This window comes from Stegostoma tigrinum, chromosome 11 (genome assembly GCF_030684315.1).
Source record: "Stegostoma tigrinum isolate sSteTig4 chromosome 11, sSteTig4.hap1, whole genome shotgun sequence".
In the NCBI taxonomy this organism is placed as follows: domain Eukaryota; kingdom Metazoa; phylum Chordata; class Chondrichthyes; order Orectolobiformes; family Stegostomatidae; genus Stegostoma; species Stegostoma tigrinum.
Genome location: NC_081364.1, coordinates 12010676 through 12025695, shown reverse-complemented (window position 1 = coordinate 12025695; position 15020 = coordinate 12010676). Strand labels below are relative to the sequence as shown.

Sequence of the window (15020 nt, the reverse complement as noted above, 5' to 3'; positions counted from 1 at the left end):
CTTTTTATATTTTTTGCTGATTTTTTTCCCCCGAAGGTATTGTTTTGTTAATGTAAATTTATTGGGCATTAATTACCTTTATCGTATCTCATCTAACTTGTTGTACAGGCCTGGTTAGTAAGTGTATGTTGGTTGCTCAACTGCAGCACAACTAAGCTGGTTGCTTGTCGCTTGTCTTCAATGCAGCATGGTTCAATAATGATGCGAAGTGGGACCCCGTAGCTAAAAGAATTGTACTGTCCAAATAAGATTAGATCAGAGCAAGACCCAATCTGAAATTTTCTTGGGTTGCATAACTTGCTATTTGTTGGATCAGTTTGTTGAATTTTTGGGTTACCGCGATACTGCACTTTAGTCTCAAATATAAAATCATTCAATTCGTGATTTGTAACCTGCAAAGCCCCATCATCTAATGATGACAATGAATCCATTGTTGATTGTTGGAAAAACCCATCTGGTTCACTGATGTCCTTTAGGGAAGGAATACTGCCTGGAGCAGCAATTTGGTTCTCTGCCCTTAGGGATGAGCAATGTACACTGACCATAGACAACAACTCCCTCATCCCGGGAATGAATTTATAACAAAAACTCATTTCAAGAGGGCTAGAGTTCAAGAATAGAAATATACTGCTGAAGCTGTATAAGGCTGTGGTTGGGCTGCCTTTGGACTATTGTGAGCAGTTTTGGGCCTCATTCCTAAGGAAAGATATGCTGGCTTTGAAGGGCATCCAGAGGAGGTTGACAAGAATGATCCTGGACGTGAAGAGCTTGTCAAATGAGGAGCAGTTGAGGACTCTAGGTCCGTACTGAATGGAGTTCAGAAGGACGAAGGGGGATCTAATCGAAGCTTAAGAGTACTGAGACACCTGGATAGAGTAGACTTACCGAAAATGGTTCCACTCGTTGGAGAAACTGGGACCTGGGGTATAACCTCAGAGTGAAATGAGGACCCTTTAGAACTGAGATGAGGAGGAATTTCTTCAGCTAGAGGTTTGTGTGTTTGTGAAACTCATTGCTGCAGAAGGCTTTAGAGACCAAGCCATTGATTGTCTTTTAGACAGATATAGACAGGTTCTTGATTAGTTAGTGCATTAAGGGTCACGGGGAGATGACAGGAGAATGGAGTTGAGAATCATATTAGCCATCAAGGAATGGTGAAATTGTGTAATTCTCGTCCTGTATCTTTGGCCGCATGATGTTGGAAATTGTTCATGTTTTAAATGAGGGCAGAATCAAGGTTGTTGGATCCTCGTGACACATAGATGTGTGGAATGGCTTTTGGACAACCCTGTCCATCGAAGAACTTAGTGAAGAGCCATTGATTAAAAGCAGCCTATACTCACTCCACCATAAGAAGAGTGATAGATGATTTCATTGAAAGATACAAAATTCTGAGAAGGCTTGACAGATTGGGTGCCAAACAGCTACTTCCCCTGATTAAGTCTAGAACTAGTGAACATCATTTCAGGTTAAATGGTCAACCATTTAGAACTGAGATGCAGGGAAATTTCTGCACTCGGAACATTATAAATCTTTGAACTTCTTGACTCCAGAGGGCTGTCACTGCTCAGTTGGGTAGACTTAAAACTAAGACTGACAGATTTTTAGGCATGAATGGTTATGAATGATTTGGGAATTAGATGAGAAGTTGGTGTTTGAGGGTCAACCGTGATTCTACTGAGAAGCAGAGTAGATGTGACAGGCCTCGTTGCCTGTTCCTGCTTCTGTTTTTTAATCTTTTTTTACAATCAAAGTCTGATAAGAACTGTCAGTACTGTGGAGCTATATGTGAGCAAAATCTTGACCTTTAGGCAAGGCAAAAATTAAACTGTTTCCATCATTGTTTTGCAACTTATCGTCAATCATTTTGTTCATACCCATGTGTATATTCATGTTTTACAGTAACAACTTGAACTATCAGGAAAGCCTCATAAAGCTGCTTCTTGGGATTGAGATTCTGCAGGTAAACTGATTGCAAAAGTTGTGGTTGGTGCAGTGAATAATAAGTGCCCATTTCTTGTGGTTTATTCGTGAATTTTTTTCTTTATCTTAGCCTTCTGTTATGAACACATTATTTGAAAAAATTCCTGAATTTATGTATGATGGGTAAGTCTCACTTTTCTTTCATTGTGTAGTTTTTGTAATTCTCATAGCCTATAGAGAGTATGTTCGCGTGAAAGCAATTGCCCATTATATGTATCAGATAATTTAGAGTAGCCTTATTATTAAACAAGGGTGTAGAAAATTACAATGCAGCAAAGGAACAGATCCTTTGGCCCGTCAAGGCTGTTTCAATTCTAATCCATGTTTAAACCTGGTCATTACTGCTTCTGTTCGCCTCCCAGCCATGAGTCTATCAAGACATGCATTAAACGTTATGAATGTACCTGCTTAAACTACCTCTAGAGCAGTGCATTCCAGGCATCCACCACCCTCTGTGTGAAAACAATTACCCGTATTTCACCTTTAAACTTTCCTCTAACCTTGATCCTGTGTCCTGATGTAGTTTACCTCTCCTTGGGAAAACATCTCTGACTATCCACTAGCCATCTATGGCTCTCATAAAATAGCCCCCTCAACCTCAGTCTTTCCAGTGAAAACAATTGAGTTTGTCTAACCTTTCCTCTTAACTAAAACTCTCCAGATCAGGCAACTTCCTAGTAAACCTTCTCTGCATTCTCTCCATTACTACTGAAACACTTTTGTAAAGAGTGGAATTTTAAATTTTTATGTATTTTTGATTGTGGACTGAAGTGAGAGAAGAACACTTGTAAAAGCAAGGATTGTTGAAAGATTGCTGAAGTTTTGAAAGCAAATAATGTGACACTCATTTAAAGTGCTGTTAACATGGTTGCTTGTGAAGCAGTATTTGAAAGCTGAGGGTGTATACAAATGGAGATTCTGCTGGCAACAGGTAGCTTATTGGTCTGTGAACTAGTGAATTAGCCTGTTAACTAGTGATCTGTTGACAATTACATAGGTCTGCTGCCTGCCAACATCTATGTAATTGGTTCTCAGGTAGCTGAACAACTTTAACAAGATCAGGAGATGCCATGAGACCTCCACCATTTCAGAAGCGTGCTCTGTTCTCTGCAGTAAAAGCCACTTTGAACTGAGGAAAGCCAGTTTATTTTTCCTCCAGCAGTTGCTGTAAGATGAGAATTTTAATTAGTAAGCCAGAGACCTTTTATATGTGTAAACCAATCGCTTTGTGTTACTTGCAAAAAAGTGAAAGCTTCCGGAGAAGGAAAATTGAAAAGCAGCATGAGATAGCAAGAACTGCTGATGCTGGAGTCTGAGATAACACACTGTGGGGCTGGAGGAACACAGCAGGCCAGGCAGCTTCAGAGGAGCAGGAAAGTTGACGTTTCAGGTCAGGACCCTCCTTAAGAAAAGCAGCATTCTGATTAGCTTAAGAACCATCTTAGCAGATCCTGTGAAAGGAGAACAGTGAACGGCTTTCTCAGATTTCCCTCATTCAATAATACTCTTTTCTTTCTTGTGTGTGTTTGTCTCTGTGTGTGCATTTGTGTATGTAAAGGGGAGTTTAAAAGGAAATTAGAGTTTTAATTTGTAGAAGCATATGACACTTGTTCATTGTTGTTTGCCTGTAACTGCAGTCTGTTCTGTTGTTAATAAATAGTAATTCTTGTTAAGTACAGAAACCTGGTTTGTGCTTTCTGTCAATCTGGGTCTGAAAATCAGCTAAATTGGAGATTTTGCAGACTTCTATAAAATCCTTAACTTTTGTCATGACTCCAGGAATACCAGGGCTCAATTTCCAGCATGCACCCCCATAATTGGTTGGCACAGTGGCTCAGATTTTAGTACTGCTGCCTCATAGCCTCAGCGACCTGGGCTTGATTCCACCCTCACGTATTCGTCTGTGTGGAGTTTGCACATTCTGCCCATGTCTGCGTGGGTTTCCACCCACAGCCCAAAGATGTGCATGTTAGCTGGATTGGCCATACTAAATTGTTCATAGTGTTCAGGGATGTGCAAGCTAGGTGGATTAGCCATGGGAAATGCAGGGTTGCAGGGATAAGGTCGGGGGTCAGTCTGGGTGGGATGCTTTTCAGAGGGTATTTGTGGACTCGATGGGCTGAATGGTCTGCTTCCATATTGTAGGGATTCTATGATTCAATGACTATCATGCTACTCTAGCATTATCTACCATAAAGGAAAACTAATGATTCAACTTTCTTCCCGTATGCTAACCATTATTACTCTTCCTTCCCTCAACCAGTATCAAAGCAGATTGGAATGTTATTCATTTAATAATTGCTTGTGGAACCTGTTAGTAACAGCAGTTCAAAAATAGTAATGAATTGGATTTGAAATCCTTTGTGATATCTGAATAATGCCTGGGAGTCTGGCTTTATGACAAAGCTGTATAGTTTAAATAAAAGTAGATACATCACTTCTTGAATGGCAGTAATAAAAATGGAGTATTGGTTTTCAAAATTCCATTGTCAGATTTTTAATACCGGGGACTTTTAGGGACTAAGAGGTTTGTAAAATAAAAGACAACTGATTTAAAAGATGGTCACAGCAATCATCTGACCACATAGGTTTGCCAAGATCTCTGAAACCAATTCGAAGTGAACAAAATCATCTGAACTGAAATTAACACCTTTAATTAAAAAGTACAGAAAGCTAGTCTACCCTGTCAGTCATCTACTCATTTTCCATGTTGATTTGCATCTGTGTGATAAGTTTCACATTTTGGAGATGTAGGACATTGTCGACAATTTTGGAGCTTAGAAGGCAAAAGCTCAGACATTGGAATCAACAAACAAACTGTATTTCAGGGAGTTTCTTTAGTAGAGCAGGGAGATGCATTTGTGATGAGAATAAATTGGAGAAAGTTCTTTCTGTTTCCGTCAACCTGTTAAGAAGTATCAATGTCCAGTGATAGAACTGATTAAAAGGAAACATCAGGATACTGACAACTCAAAGGACAATAGAAATACTTCCTACTCTGAGGATACAAGATTTTTCTGATTTACGGCATCTGCAGTTCTTTTGGTTTTTATTTAGTAATTAACTAAGCCCTTTAAAGACACCATTGGCCTGTAAACTAAAGATTTCCTTTGTCAACCTTTTTGCACTGGTTAACATCCCTCTTAACATCGAACTTCTGTGCATGTATATTTTTTGAAGTTGCATTTTATTATTTTTCTCTGAGTTAACAAATAATAAATGATCCTTTTTACCACTCAATATAACATTTTAATTGATTGCTTATTTTGGTGAACCAGTTAATTGTTTTTAGCTCCGTTAAAAAAGTAATCCAAATTTTAATTGTGGCCAACTGAGGAGGTTGAAAAGAGGGAAGCCAAATCACCCATCCTTAGATAACGAGGTGTGGAGCTGGACGAACACAGCAGGTCAAGCAGCATCTTAGGAGCAGGAAAGCTGACGTTTTGGGCCTAGACCCTCACCCATCCTTACCTGATTATAACTTCTGTTAAATCTTATTACGGGTGTGTTTTCCAATGATCACACTATTTGGTTTTCTGAAGTAGGCTGTTAACCTACATGATGTAACTATTTGATAATACCTCCTTGTGAGTTAATGCTGATTGGTATTAGTGTAGAGTAATATGAGAACAGAACTTTAGTTGTTGAGTTATTGAACTACTGTCAGAATCTCAATTCTTTGATACCTCGCTGTCTGCATGTGTGAAAATAGATTTCCTTTAAGGAATTTTTCTCTATTTCAGTATTCCAGAGGATGGAATTAACATGCCACGACTCATCATCAGTCAGTTTAAATGGTTAGACAGGATCATAGACAGTAAGGTAAGCACAAAACATATTATCTTTACAACTCTCCGTGCCACCCTCTCTGGTTAAGATGTGTTTATACAACCGTAACATCTTGTTTAATTTATTAATTTGATTCTGATTGATTAATTTGCTGTTTGAGCGCATGTTTAGAGTCATCTGCTCAATCAGTGGAGAGGAAAATGGATGCCTTCAAGACGTCACCACTGAAGAGGCAGTTTGTTTGCGTTGTCTTTTCATTGATGTCTTCCCCTTCAAAAAAAGGGAAAAGTATTGCACTGCTTCGTGGGCCTATATATAATCTTGATTTTTAATTGATCATAGATCATGATCAGTAACTGAATGTCATTTGCCAAGGAATGTTTGCGTTATTAAATTAGCACAAGGCCATTTTGGAAAACTAGTTTGGTGTACACTGACATAGAAAGGACATTGAAACCACAAAGTGTATGCAGTTTGGATTCGTTTGAATGACTGGGACTATTTTCACTGCAGCAGGAAAAGGATAAGAAAATCTTAAGTTTCAGCATTATGAAGATTTTGTAGGGTAAATTTGAATGTTTTTTATTGATATCCAGTGACTCCTCAGTTTAAAATTGTCAAAAACTGAGAGTTGTGAGGAGAAATATTTATGCAGATTTGCCACAGGGAAGCAAAATTCATTGCATCTTTTGAGAAGGACCTGAAAATGCATGACGAAAGCAGAAAGTTAGGGGACTGGGATTCCCATTTGCCTGCTCTAACAGAGAGCTGGCACAGGTACAACAGGCCGATTGGCCTCCTCCTGCACTGCAAATGTCTGTTTGATCAGAGATTTTGTTATGTTGCCAGCTGTTATTACAGGACTTAATCTTGGAATAACGCCATCACCACATAATACACAATGTCATTTGGAATTGATTTAGAGAGTTACTAGAAGTTAACATTCTAATTTGTTGCTTATTGGAATCTTCGAATAAGGTAATTATCTTGTAAATATGCCTGTGAATTCCTTCTTGCACACTGTCTTGCATATTCTCTTGGTTAGTTACATTTATTTACCTATTGATTTGTAAATGCACGATATTTTCTGTTTTATGTTTGTTTATGGCATTCAAGAACTGAATAGTACACCATATGATCATTCCTTATTTCCCTGTGTGGTTTGTTCCAGGATTTGACAAGTAAGATTATGCAGCTGATTAGTGTTGCTTCTCTTGAAATTCAGCGGGACATCATCACCAGCTTGCCAGAAATTTTGGAAGACGCGCAACACAATGAAATTGCCAAAGAACTTAAGTAAGTTGGATCTGGAATATGTGGTGAATGGCCTTTTATATATAGCTGAGAGTTAAGCTCCTCTGGTGGCTAAGTTTATCAGTGTACTTTTCAATGTGAGGCTGAACCATATAGTCCCACTCAGTTCATATTGATCTAGTGGAGTCACTTGTATTTTTGGTTCATTGCCTCTGGCTTAAACAATGTGAGTATAATATCAAACCAGCTTGCACTCCTGTCATGTATCTATATACTGGGCTTCACTGTAGCCTCCCCACCTCACCCTGTCATGTTCAGTTTGGCTTAGGCTAGAGAAAGCATTTCAATCCCTATTGCCAATATTGGCAATATAACCCAATGCATGTCAGTTGGGAGGAGAAAATTAAAAGTGACAAACTACTTTTAACAGCTTTCTTTTTAAATGCTGCAGAGTAAATTTTATATTTGCTTTATAACATGTATTGTGAAATATTTCTAGCTGTAAAAATTACTGTCATAACTGTGACCTTAATAATAACAATTTGGCTTGTACAACTGCTGAGCCTGGGAAGATATCTGTAGCACGATGCAAAATGCGGAGGATTAACTATTCATCGAAAAAATCTATATGATTAAGTACAATTACCAGATTAGACAATTGGGGAAACAAATCTCCACTTTCCAAGTGCAAACTTATATTTTTCTTCTGCTATTTGGACTTTTTTCCCCAAAGAAAATAGTTATCTCCACTTGTTTAACATAACCACAGTAGTGCATATTGTCCCACTGGTCTGGTCAGGGCAATGCATACAAAAGGCGTCAGTGTAACCTCTGTAGACTGGCACAGCACGATTCTGTTTATTTAACCACTATTTTTAAATTGTTGTTCCATCATAGAGCCATACAGCATAGAAACAGAGCTGTGCAGACCATAATCCTATCTAAACTAGTCACACCTGCCTGCTCCTGGCCCATATCCCTCCAAACCTTTCCTATTCACAGACTTAACCAAATGACTGTAAATGTTGTAATTGCACCCGCATTCAGCACTTCCTCTGGAAGTTCATTCCACTCACAAACTACTCTTCTGTGTAAAAATTTTCTCATCATGTCTTTTTAAATCTCTCTCCTCTCACCTTTAAAAATTTTCCTTTTAGTCTTGAAATCTCCCATCCTGGGGGAAAAGCCAACTATCATTAACTCTACCTATACCCCTCTTTATTCTATAAACTTCCGCCTCTCAGCTTCCTGTGCTTCAGTGGAAAAAGTCCCAGCCAATCCAGGCTTTCTTTATAACATTGAAAGTGAAGTGTGTGCTATGACTGCCAAATTTCTTTCTACATCTCTTGAAATGCAGTTTTGTTTGAATTTATTGTATGACGATGTTCTTTTTTTTTTCACTTTTTGTGTTAATTCGTATTCCAATCAGTTCTACATGGTTTCTGTTCTTTCTGACAGTTCCTTGTTGCAGCAGAACACTCAGCTGACAGTGCCCATCTTGGATGCCCTCTCTAGCCTCAATCTACATGCTGAGCTATTGATAGAGGTGAGGATTCCTCATCTGAAGTTGCAGTATTGAAAATTTGAAACTCTCTCACTTTTTGGTCAGTTTTAGAATGTGAAGATAGATAATTGTAAAATTTTTATAATGGAACTTCTTGTGCTACTGCTTCTATGTGCTACAATTGAAAACAGAAAGCAAAGCACCAGTACAAATGTGTTTTTGTTAGGGAGCATTTTGAGACACTTCAAATTCCTAAGTGTCTTTGATTGTTGAGGTAGGAACAAAGTTAGCAATTGTATTCCTCCCACCTAGAAAAGTGCATATGTACTTCTGACCTGGAATGTACCACCTGGGTGAGGAAGATTCAGTACAGTGGTAACTTTGAAAGCGAAATCAGAAATTGTTGGAAAGACTCAGCAGGTCTGGAAACAGCTGTGAAGAGAAAGCAGAGTTAATGGTTAGTCCAGTGATCCTAAGGCACAAGATTATCTTCTGGGTCGAGGGTTTATATCTCACCAGATCATTGGAGGACTTTAAATTCCGTTGATAAATCAGGAATTGATAGCCAGTCTCAGTAATGGTGTCCCTGAAACCATAATTGATCATCATGAAATATCCATTCTTATTAACTAATGTTCTTTTAATGAAGAAAATCTGCCATCCTTACCTGGTATGATGTATTTGTGGCTTCACATGCACAGTACTATGTTGATTCTTCAGGGGCCACTGTAATGACCTATTAAGATGTTGCTTTCAAGGACAATTAGGCAATAACAAATTCTGGCCTTGCCAGTGAAAACTCCATTGCAGGAAAGAATGGGAAAATCATAGAACCCCTGCCATGCAGGAAAAGGTCGTTTGCCCCATCGAGTCTGCACCAACCTTCTGAAGAGCATCCCACCCAGACTGTCCTCAACCCTGTACCCCCCCCCCAACCACATGTACCATGGCTAATCTGAGGTTATATAATCCAAATCATCTATTGTTCCTTTCAAAGCCCCCAAATCAAAGATCGAAAACCTCATTTAGCTCAGTTGGCAATTCCACCTCCATCCTAAAACTATGCAGAATTCTATTCACTGTTCTATTCAATCAACTTCAAGAGTCAACGGAACTAATTGAGTAGTTCTTACAAAGAACTAGTATGGACACAATAGATTGAAGAATAGAGCATATTTAGTTCGTTTGAAAGGAGACGATTTCTTTCTGGACTCCATAAGCAATTACACATGAAAGGATTTGAAACCATTGTAAATCTCCCATTATTATCAGAAATAGCTGGAGAAACTCAGCGGGTTGGCAACACCTGAAGAAGGATCGCGGTCCTGAAACATTGACTATTCTTTCTTTGCATAGATGCTGCCAGACTTGCTGCGTTTCTCCAGCTACTTCTGATTTTGTTTCAGATTTCCAGTATCCACAGTGTTTTCATTTTTTTATTATCTTGGGTTGGGCGTCCGAAAGGAGAATATGCAAGTTTTTTATTTCCAATGCTGTACATTCTCCCTGCCCAGTGAATAAACATGCAGCCTCCTCTTGGAGATTACCCCATTGACTCAGTAAAAACTGTAAGTTGAGCAGAGTGGGGATCTGTGGAGCGGCTAGGGTGCTGAGTGAAAAATGTTTCATAATGTTCTTCTATCTTGTGTGATGTGAACCAGTCTTCTGCCAACATCACTGTTGCCTGTGGCTCCCTAAAGTGTTGTGTGATGCTGCTAATTCTTTAAATTATCTCTTTGGGTTCTGAAAAAACACCATCAGTTACCCCAGGGAACAGATTGCTTTTCACGAGAGAATCCTGAGAGTGATTATCCCTGACTGTCTGGGGAGGTGATGGCCTAGTGGTATTATTGCTGGTCTGTTAATCCAGAGACCCGCCACGGCAGATGGTGGAATTTGAATTAAATAAAGAAGGTGGAATTAAGAATCTAATGATGACCATGAATCCGTTGTTGATTGTCAGAAAAACCCATCAGGTTCACTAATGTCCTTTAGGGATGGAAACTGCCATCCTTACCTGGTCTGATCTACATGTGACTTCAGACCCACAGCAATGTGGTTGACTCTTAACTGTCCTCTGGGCAATAAATGCTGCCTGGTCAGCGATGCCCTCAACCTGTTAATGAATTTTTAAAAAAGAGTACAGCTGTAGCTAATCTCATCTTCATCTGGTGTTTGCATTTCTGCTTCCAGTATGGACAATAGGATTGAAATCTGAAGATGTAATCCTGGACCATAAATTATTGTGTTACCCAGAATCGGGAAACCCATGTATATAACTTACAGCCATATAATATGATGCATTTATCCATTCGAAAATACAAATTTATATATATTACCAATATTTTGAAAAAATTCTTTATCTCGATATATGGATAGGAAATTGAAGACATTCTCATGCAGAGCAGCCATAGGGTATTTTCACTTCGGAAAAGTATTTCAGTTTATGATTCGCTTCTTTTTTTTGTACCTACAGGTGCGCCATTCAGTTATGTCGACCTTGTCTGCAGTGAAACTTGATGATCTCCCTGTAATTGTCAAGTTCATTTTCCATGCCATCACAACAGAAGATGCTCTCGAGGTAAAACACCTGAATATGCTTTTTTATTAGAAATTCACATCCAAGAATGAATTGTCAGCTGTTGTTAGAAGTACTAATTGTCTGATGTATTATGATTCTTTGAGACTTTGCCTGAACAGACAGTTGTCTTGGCTTATTACTTCTTCTGAAAGACTTGAGTCCTGACAGTGCAACCGTTGTTGCATGCCAGCTGAGGTTGCCATTGAAGGACTGTCCTTCTCAATGTCTCCTTTCACCTGAGGTGTGGTGACTCTCGGGTTAAACACCATCAGTCATCTCTCTGTAATGTGTGAGCAGCCCTACAAAAGTGTCAGTCTTGATTGTCAGTGGCGATATTGTATCTGAGCCACAGTATTGAGATGACACAGTAATGCATTTTTCTTGAATGATATAAATTCTTAATCATTCCGGTTCAGAAACGTTATGACACATCTCCAGGACAGGTGGGACTTGGCTCAGAGTGAGGTACAGTAGCACTGCACATGAAACCCTTTCCAGAATTATAATTATTTTAATCAACCTGTTGGGACATGTTATGATCTACCTATGGGGCAAATCAGATTTGAACCTGGATCTTCTTGGCCCGGGTAGACACACTGCTACTGCCACACAAGAGCCTAATTTCAGATTACTATAACAACACAAATTATATTAATTGTATGTAATTCTGAAAATAAGTTTTGGCTGCATCAACCCATGGTGTTCAGGGCAATTAGGAACTAAATTTGAAAATTATTCTTTGGTTAAATTGTTAAAGATTTTACTCAGTGTATGAGTAATTTTAGCAGTAGTGCAAAAGCCAAATACTGCAGGTGTTTGAAATCCAAATTGAAAATAGAAATTACTCAAAACATTAAGCTGCTCAGGAAGCATCTGTGGGGGAAAAAAACACAGTTATAGTTTCAGGTTAATGATGATTCTTCTTTACTTTCACATGTCGTCCAAAATTTAGCTTCCAAAGGACTAAGACCATGCTGGATTTTGGATTTTCCCAGAAGTTAGATTAGCAGGCAACTCCTTTTGAGTCGCATTCTGAGACTTTTTATCTATGAAGATCAACTTATGACACGGTAAAGCAGGTTGATTATAGAACATAGAACAATTCAGTGTGGAACAGGCCCTTCGGCCCTCGATGTTGCGCCAACCCGTGAACTAATCTAAGATCATCCCCCTCCACTACCCAGGCAACATCCTGGTAAATCTCTTCAGCACTTTTTCCAATGCTTCCACACCCTCCTTGTAATGGGGCGACCAGAACAGGACGCAGTATTCCAAGTGAGGCTGCGCTAGCGTTTTGTACAGTTGCAGCATGACATCACGGCTCTGAAACTCAATCCCTCTACCAATAAAACCTAACACACCGTATGCCTTCTTAACAGCACTATCAACTTGGGTGGCAACTTTCAGGGATCTATATACATGGACACCAAGATCCCTCTGCACACCCACACTACCAAGAATCTTTCCATCGACCCAGTATTCTGCCTTCCTATTATTCTTCCCAAAGTGAATCACCTCACGTTTATCTGCAATGAATTCCATTTGCCACCTTTCAGTCCAGTTCTGCAGTTTATCCAAGTCTCCCTGCAACCTGCAACATTCGTCCACACTGTCCACCAAGCTGTAAATCCTTTTGATATGCTTGTGGCAGGTGGTAACAGCTGGAGAACCTGTATACGGCAATGGAGACCACTGTGGCCTGTAGCCAAGAATAAACCTGGACTAACATGGAAGTCCATGGCTGTCAGCATCTTTTCCGGCAACACTGCCTGAAGATTTCAGAGATGTCAAACTTCAGATGCTTTAAGCACCATTCCATTTGTTTAGTTAGTCAGAACAAATTTCTGAAACTAGCAACGATTCACAGAAAATTAGAATCAAAGAAGATTTATGTTTCAACTTTTTTTTAATCAACCTGTTCAAAGATATTATTACACACGTCTGGAGCATATGGGACTTGAACCTGAGTCACCTGGTCTGGGGTGGGGACACTACCATTGTGTCACAAGAGGGGCTTCAGGTTTATGTTTAAAGGATAACCATAGATGCAGCTATCACCTACACTATTATTATATGAAATTGTCAGTTGCTAAGTTTTTTTTTGTGTCGTAACCTTTCTGTTGTGGCTATGCACAACTTGATTTCAGAAATGTAAGTATGACATTATTTTGTGTAAGAGCAGTGTGCCACTTGACTCTTTGAATTTTAATGTAGCTTTCATTGATGCAGCAACAGACCTTGTGGAGAAACCTTTGAACTTTGTTTTCTGAAACTTGCATTGTTCTTTCACTTTAGGTGATTACAGAATTGCGGATGAATCTAGAATTGGAATCTTGTGTGCTTCCTTCACAACTGCAGATTGGCTGGGACAAGCAGAAACAGAAGAGTGTTACAGGGTACAATGCCAAAACATTTTATGCATAAGTGATCCAGCTGGAATTTGAATAATTCGTCATTGCAGTTTTATACTGAGATCCCTTATGTGTTTGAACAGAAAATAAGATTCAAAGTAAGGGGAAGCCAGATTAAAATACACCGTCCCTCTAATGCAGAAGTATCTAAAGCTATTAATCTCTCTGATGAAACAGCTTTTTAAGAAAGAAAACGCATCTGCTATGTGGGACAATTCACAATAGTGCTCCACAAGAGCTCTGTGGGATTACAAACCTATTGAGCAATGTTTGCTATAGCTTAGTTGGTAACATTCTCATTTCTGCATCAGGAGGTTGGCGGTTCAAGTCCTACTCAAGACTTGAGCACTAAAATTAAAGCCAACACACCAATATGTTACTGAGGGAATACAGAAGTGTTGGGGATACCATCTTTCACGAGGCCCGACTTTTCCGTCCAGGTGGACATTAAGGATCTTACGGCACTATTTCAAAGAAGAATGAGGGAGCATCCCCAGAGTTTTGCTGAATATTTGTCTCTCAATTGATTTCACAAAATGAAAAGTGATTTGATCATTAATATTTTGTGTTTTTGGGAACTTGCTATGCACAAGTTGTCTGTCCCACTTCTGGCATTACACTCAGGGCCTGGTTCCCCTGGGCGTTGCGCAGAAAGTAGTGGTCCTTCGCCTGTGGGTGTACATCAACTCGCTTTTGCAGGTCTCGCAGGCCGCGTCCCTGATTCTGGTGGTGGGGAACTGTCCCCCTATAACTCCTTCCTTGCACCACCTTGCACTGCCTCAGCCTTGATGGCTATACTTGCAAATACTTCATTAATTATAAAATGCTTTGAAACATCTGATAGTTGTGAAAGGTATCTTTTTTTTGCTGCTAGTGATATGCAAAGTACAGTTTCCAAAATGCTTTTGCGAACTGATGATCCAAAAATGTGGTAATATAAACAGAAATTGCTGGGAAAACTCAGCAGGTTTGGCAGCATCTGTGAAGAAATGTCAGAGTAAACGTTTTGGGTCCAGTGAACCTTCTACAGAAAAGAAATATAGTAATGCTCTAACATTAAGACTATTTTTTAGTTGTACTTTAATGGAACCCACTAAGTGGAAGAGAAAATGCATCTGGCTTCTACAACTAGTCTTTATCAGGAGTTTCTTAAATACAGTGTAACACTCATTCAGAAGACAGGCTTTTCTGATAATGACTGATGTTGATCAATGTGCTGTTTTTGTATTTAGAACTTTAGTGAATCAAGAGAATTGTGGTCACGACTGTGTTGCAATCATGTTTGATGTTATCAAAGCTGCAGTAAGGTTCCAGAAAGCAACAGCTGAGGCTTGGATTAAGGTAATTCCTAAATAATAGAGATGGCAAGAACTGTGAATAATTTTTCTTATATTGAAGATGTCTTCAAATTTAAGTAAGTTAATCGAGCGAAGCACACATGTTTAATATGACACTCTTCTAGTTTTGTGTATTGTGAACCATGTGTACTCAGCTTGGT

The 15020-nt window shown here is 39.2% G+C and overlaps 1 protein-coding gene across 3 annotated transcripts in view; it reads left to right on the top strand.

Moving 5' to 3' along the window:
* Positions 1-15020, top strand: part of fancd2 (FA complementation group D2) — a 94218-nt gene that overhangs the window by 10328 nt on the left and 68870 nt on the right. For all 3 annotated transcript variants that reach the window (XM_048548089.1, XM_059649749.1, XM_048548091.1), the window contains exons 5-12: positions 1903-1963; positions 2054-2106; positions 5727-5805; positions 6944-7068; positions 8485-8572; positions 11007-11111; positions 13407-13507; positions 14755-14863. In XM_048548089.1, coding sequence (XP_048404046.1) covers positions 1903-1963; positions 2054-2106; positions 5727-5805; positions 6944-7068; positions 8485-8572; positions 11007-11111; positions 13407-13507; positions 14755-14863 — 721 coding nt within the window. The remainder of the gene's footprint in view (positions 1-1902; positions 1964-2053; positions 2107-5726; positions 5806-6943; positions 7069-8484; positions 8573-11006; positions 11112-13406; positions 13508-14754; positions 14864-15020) is intronic.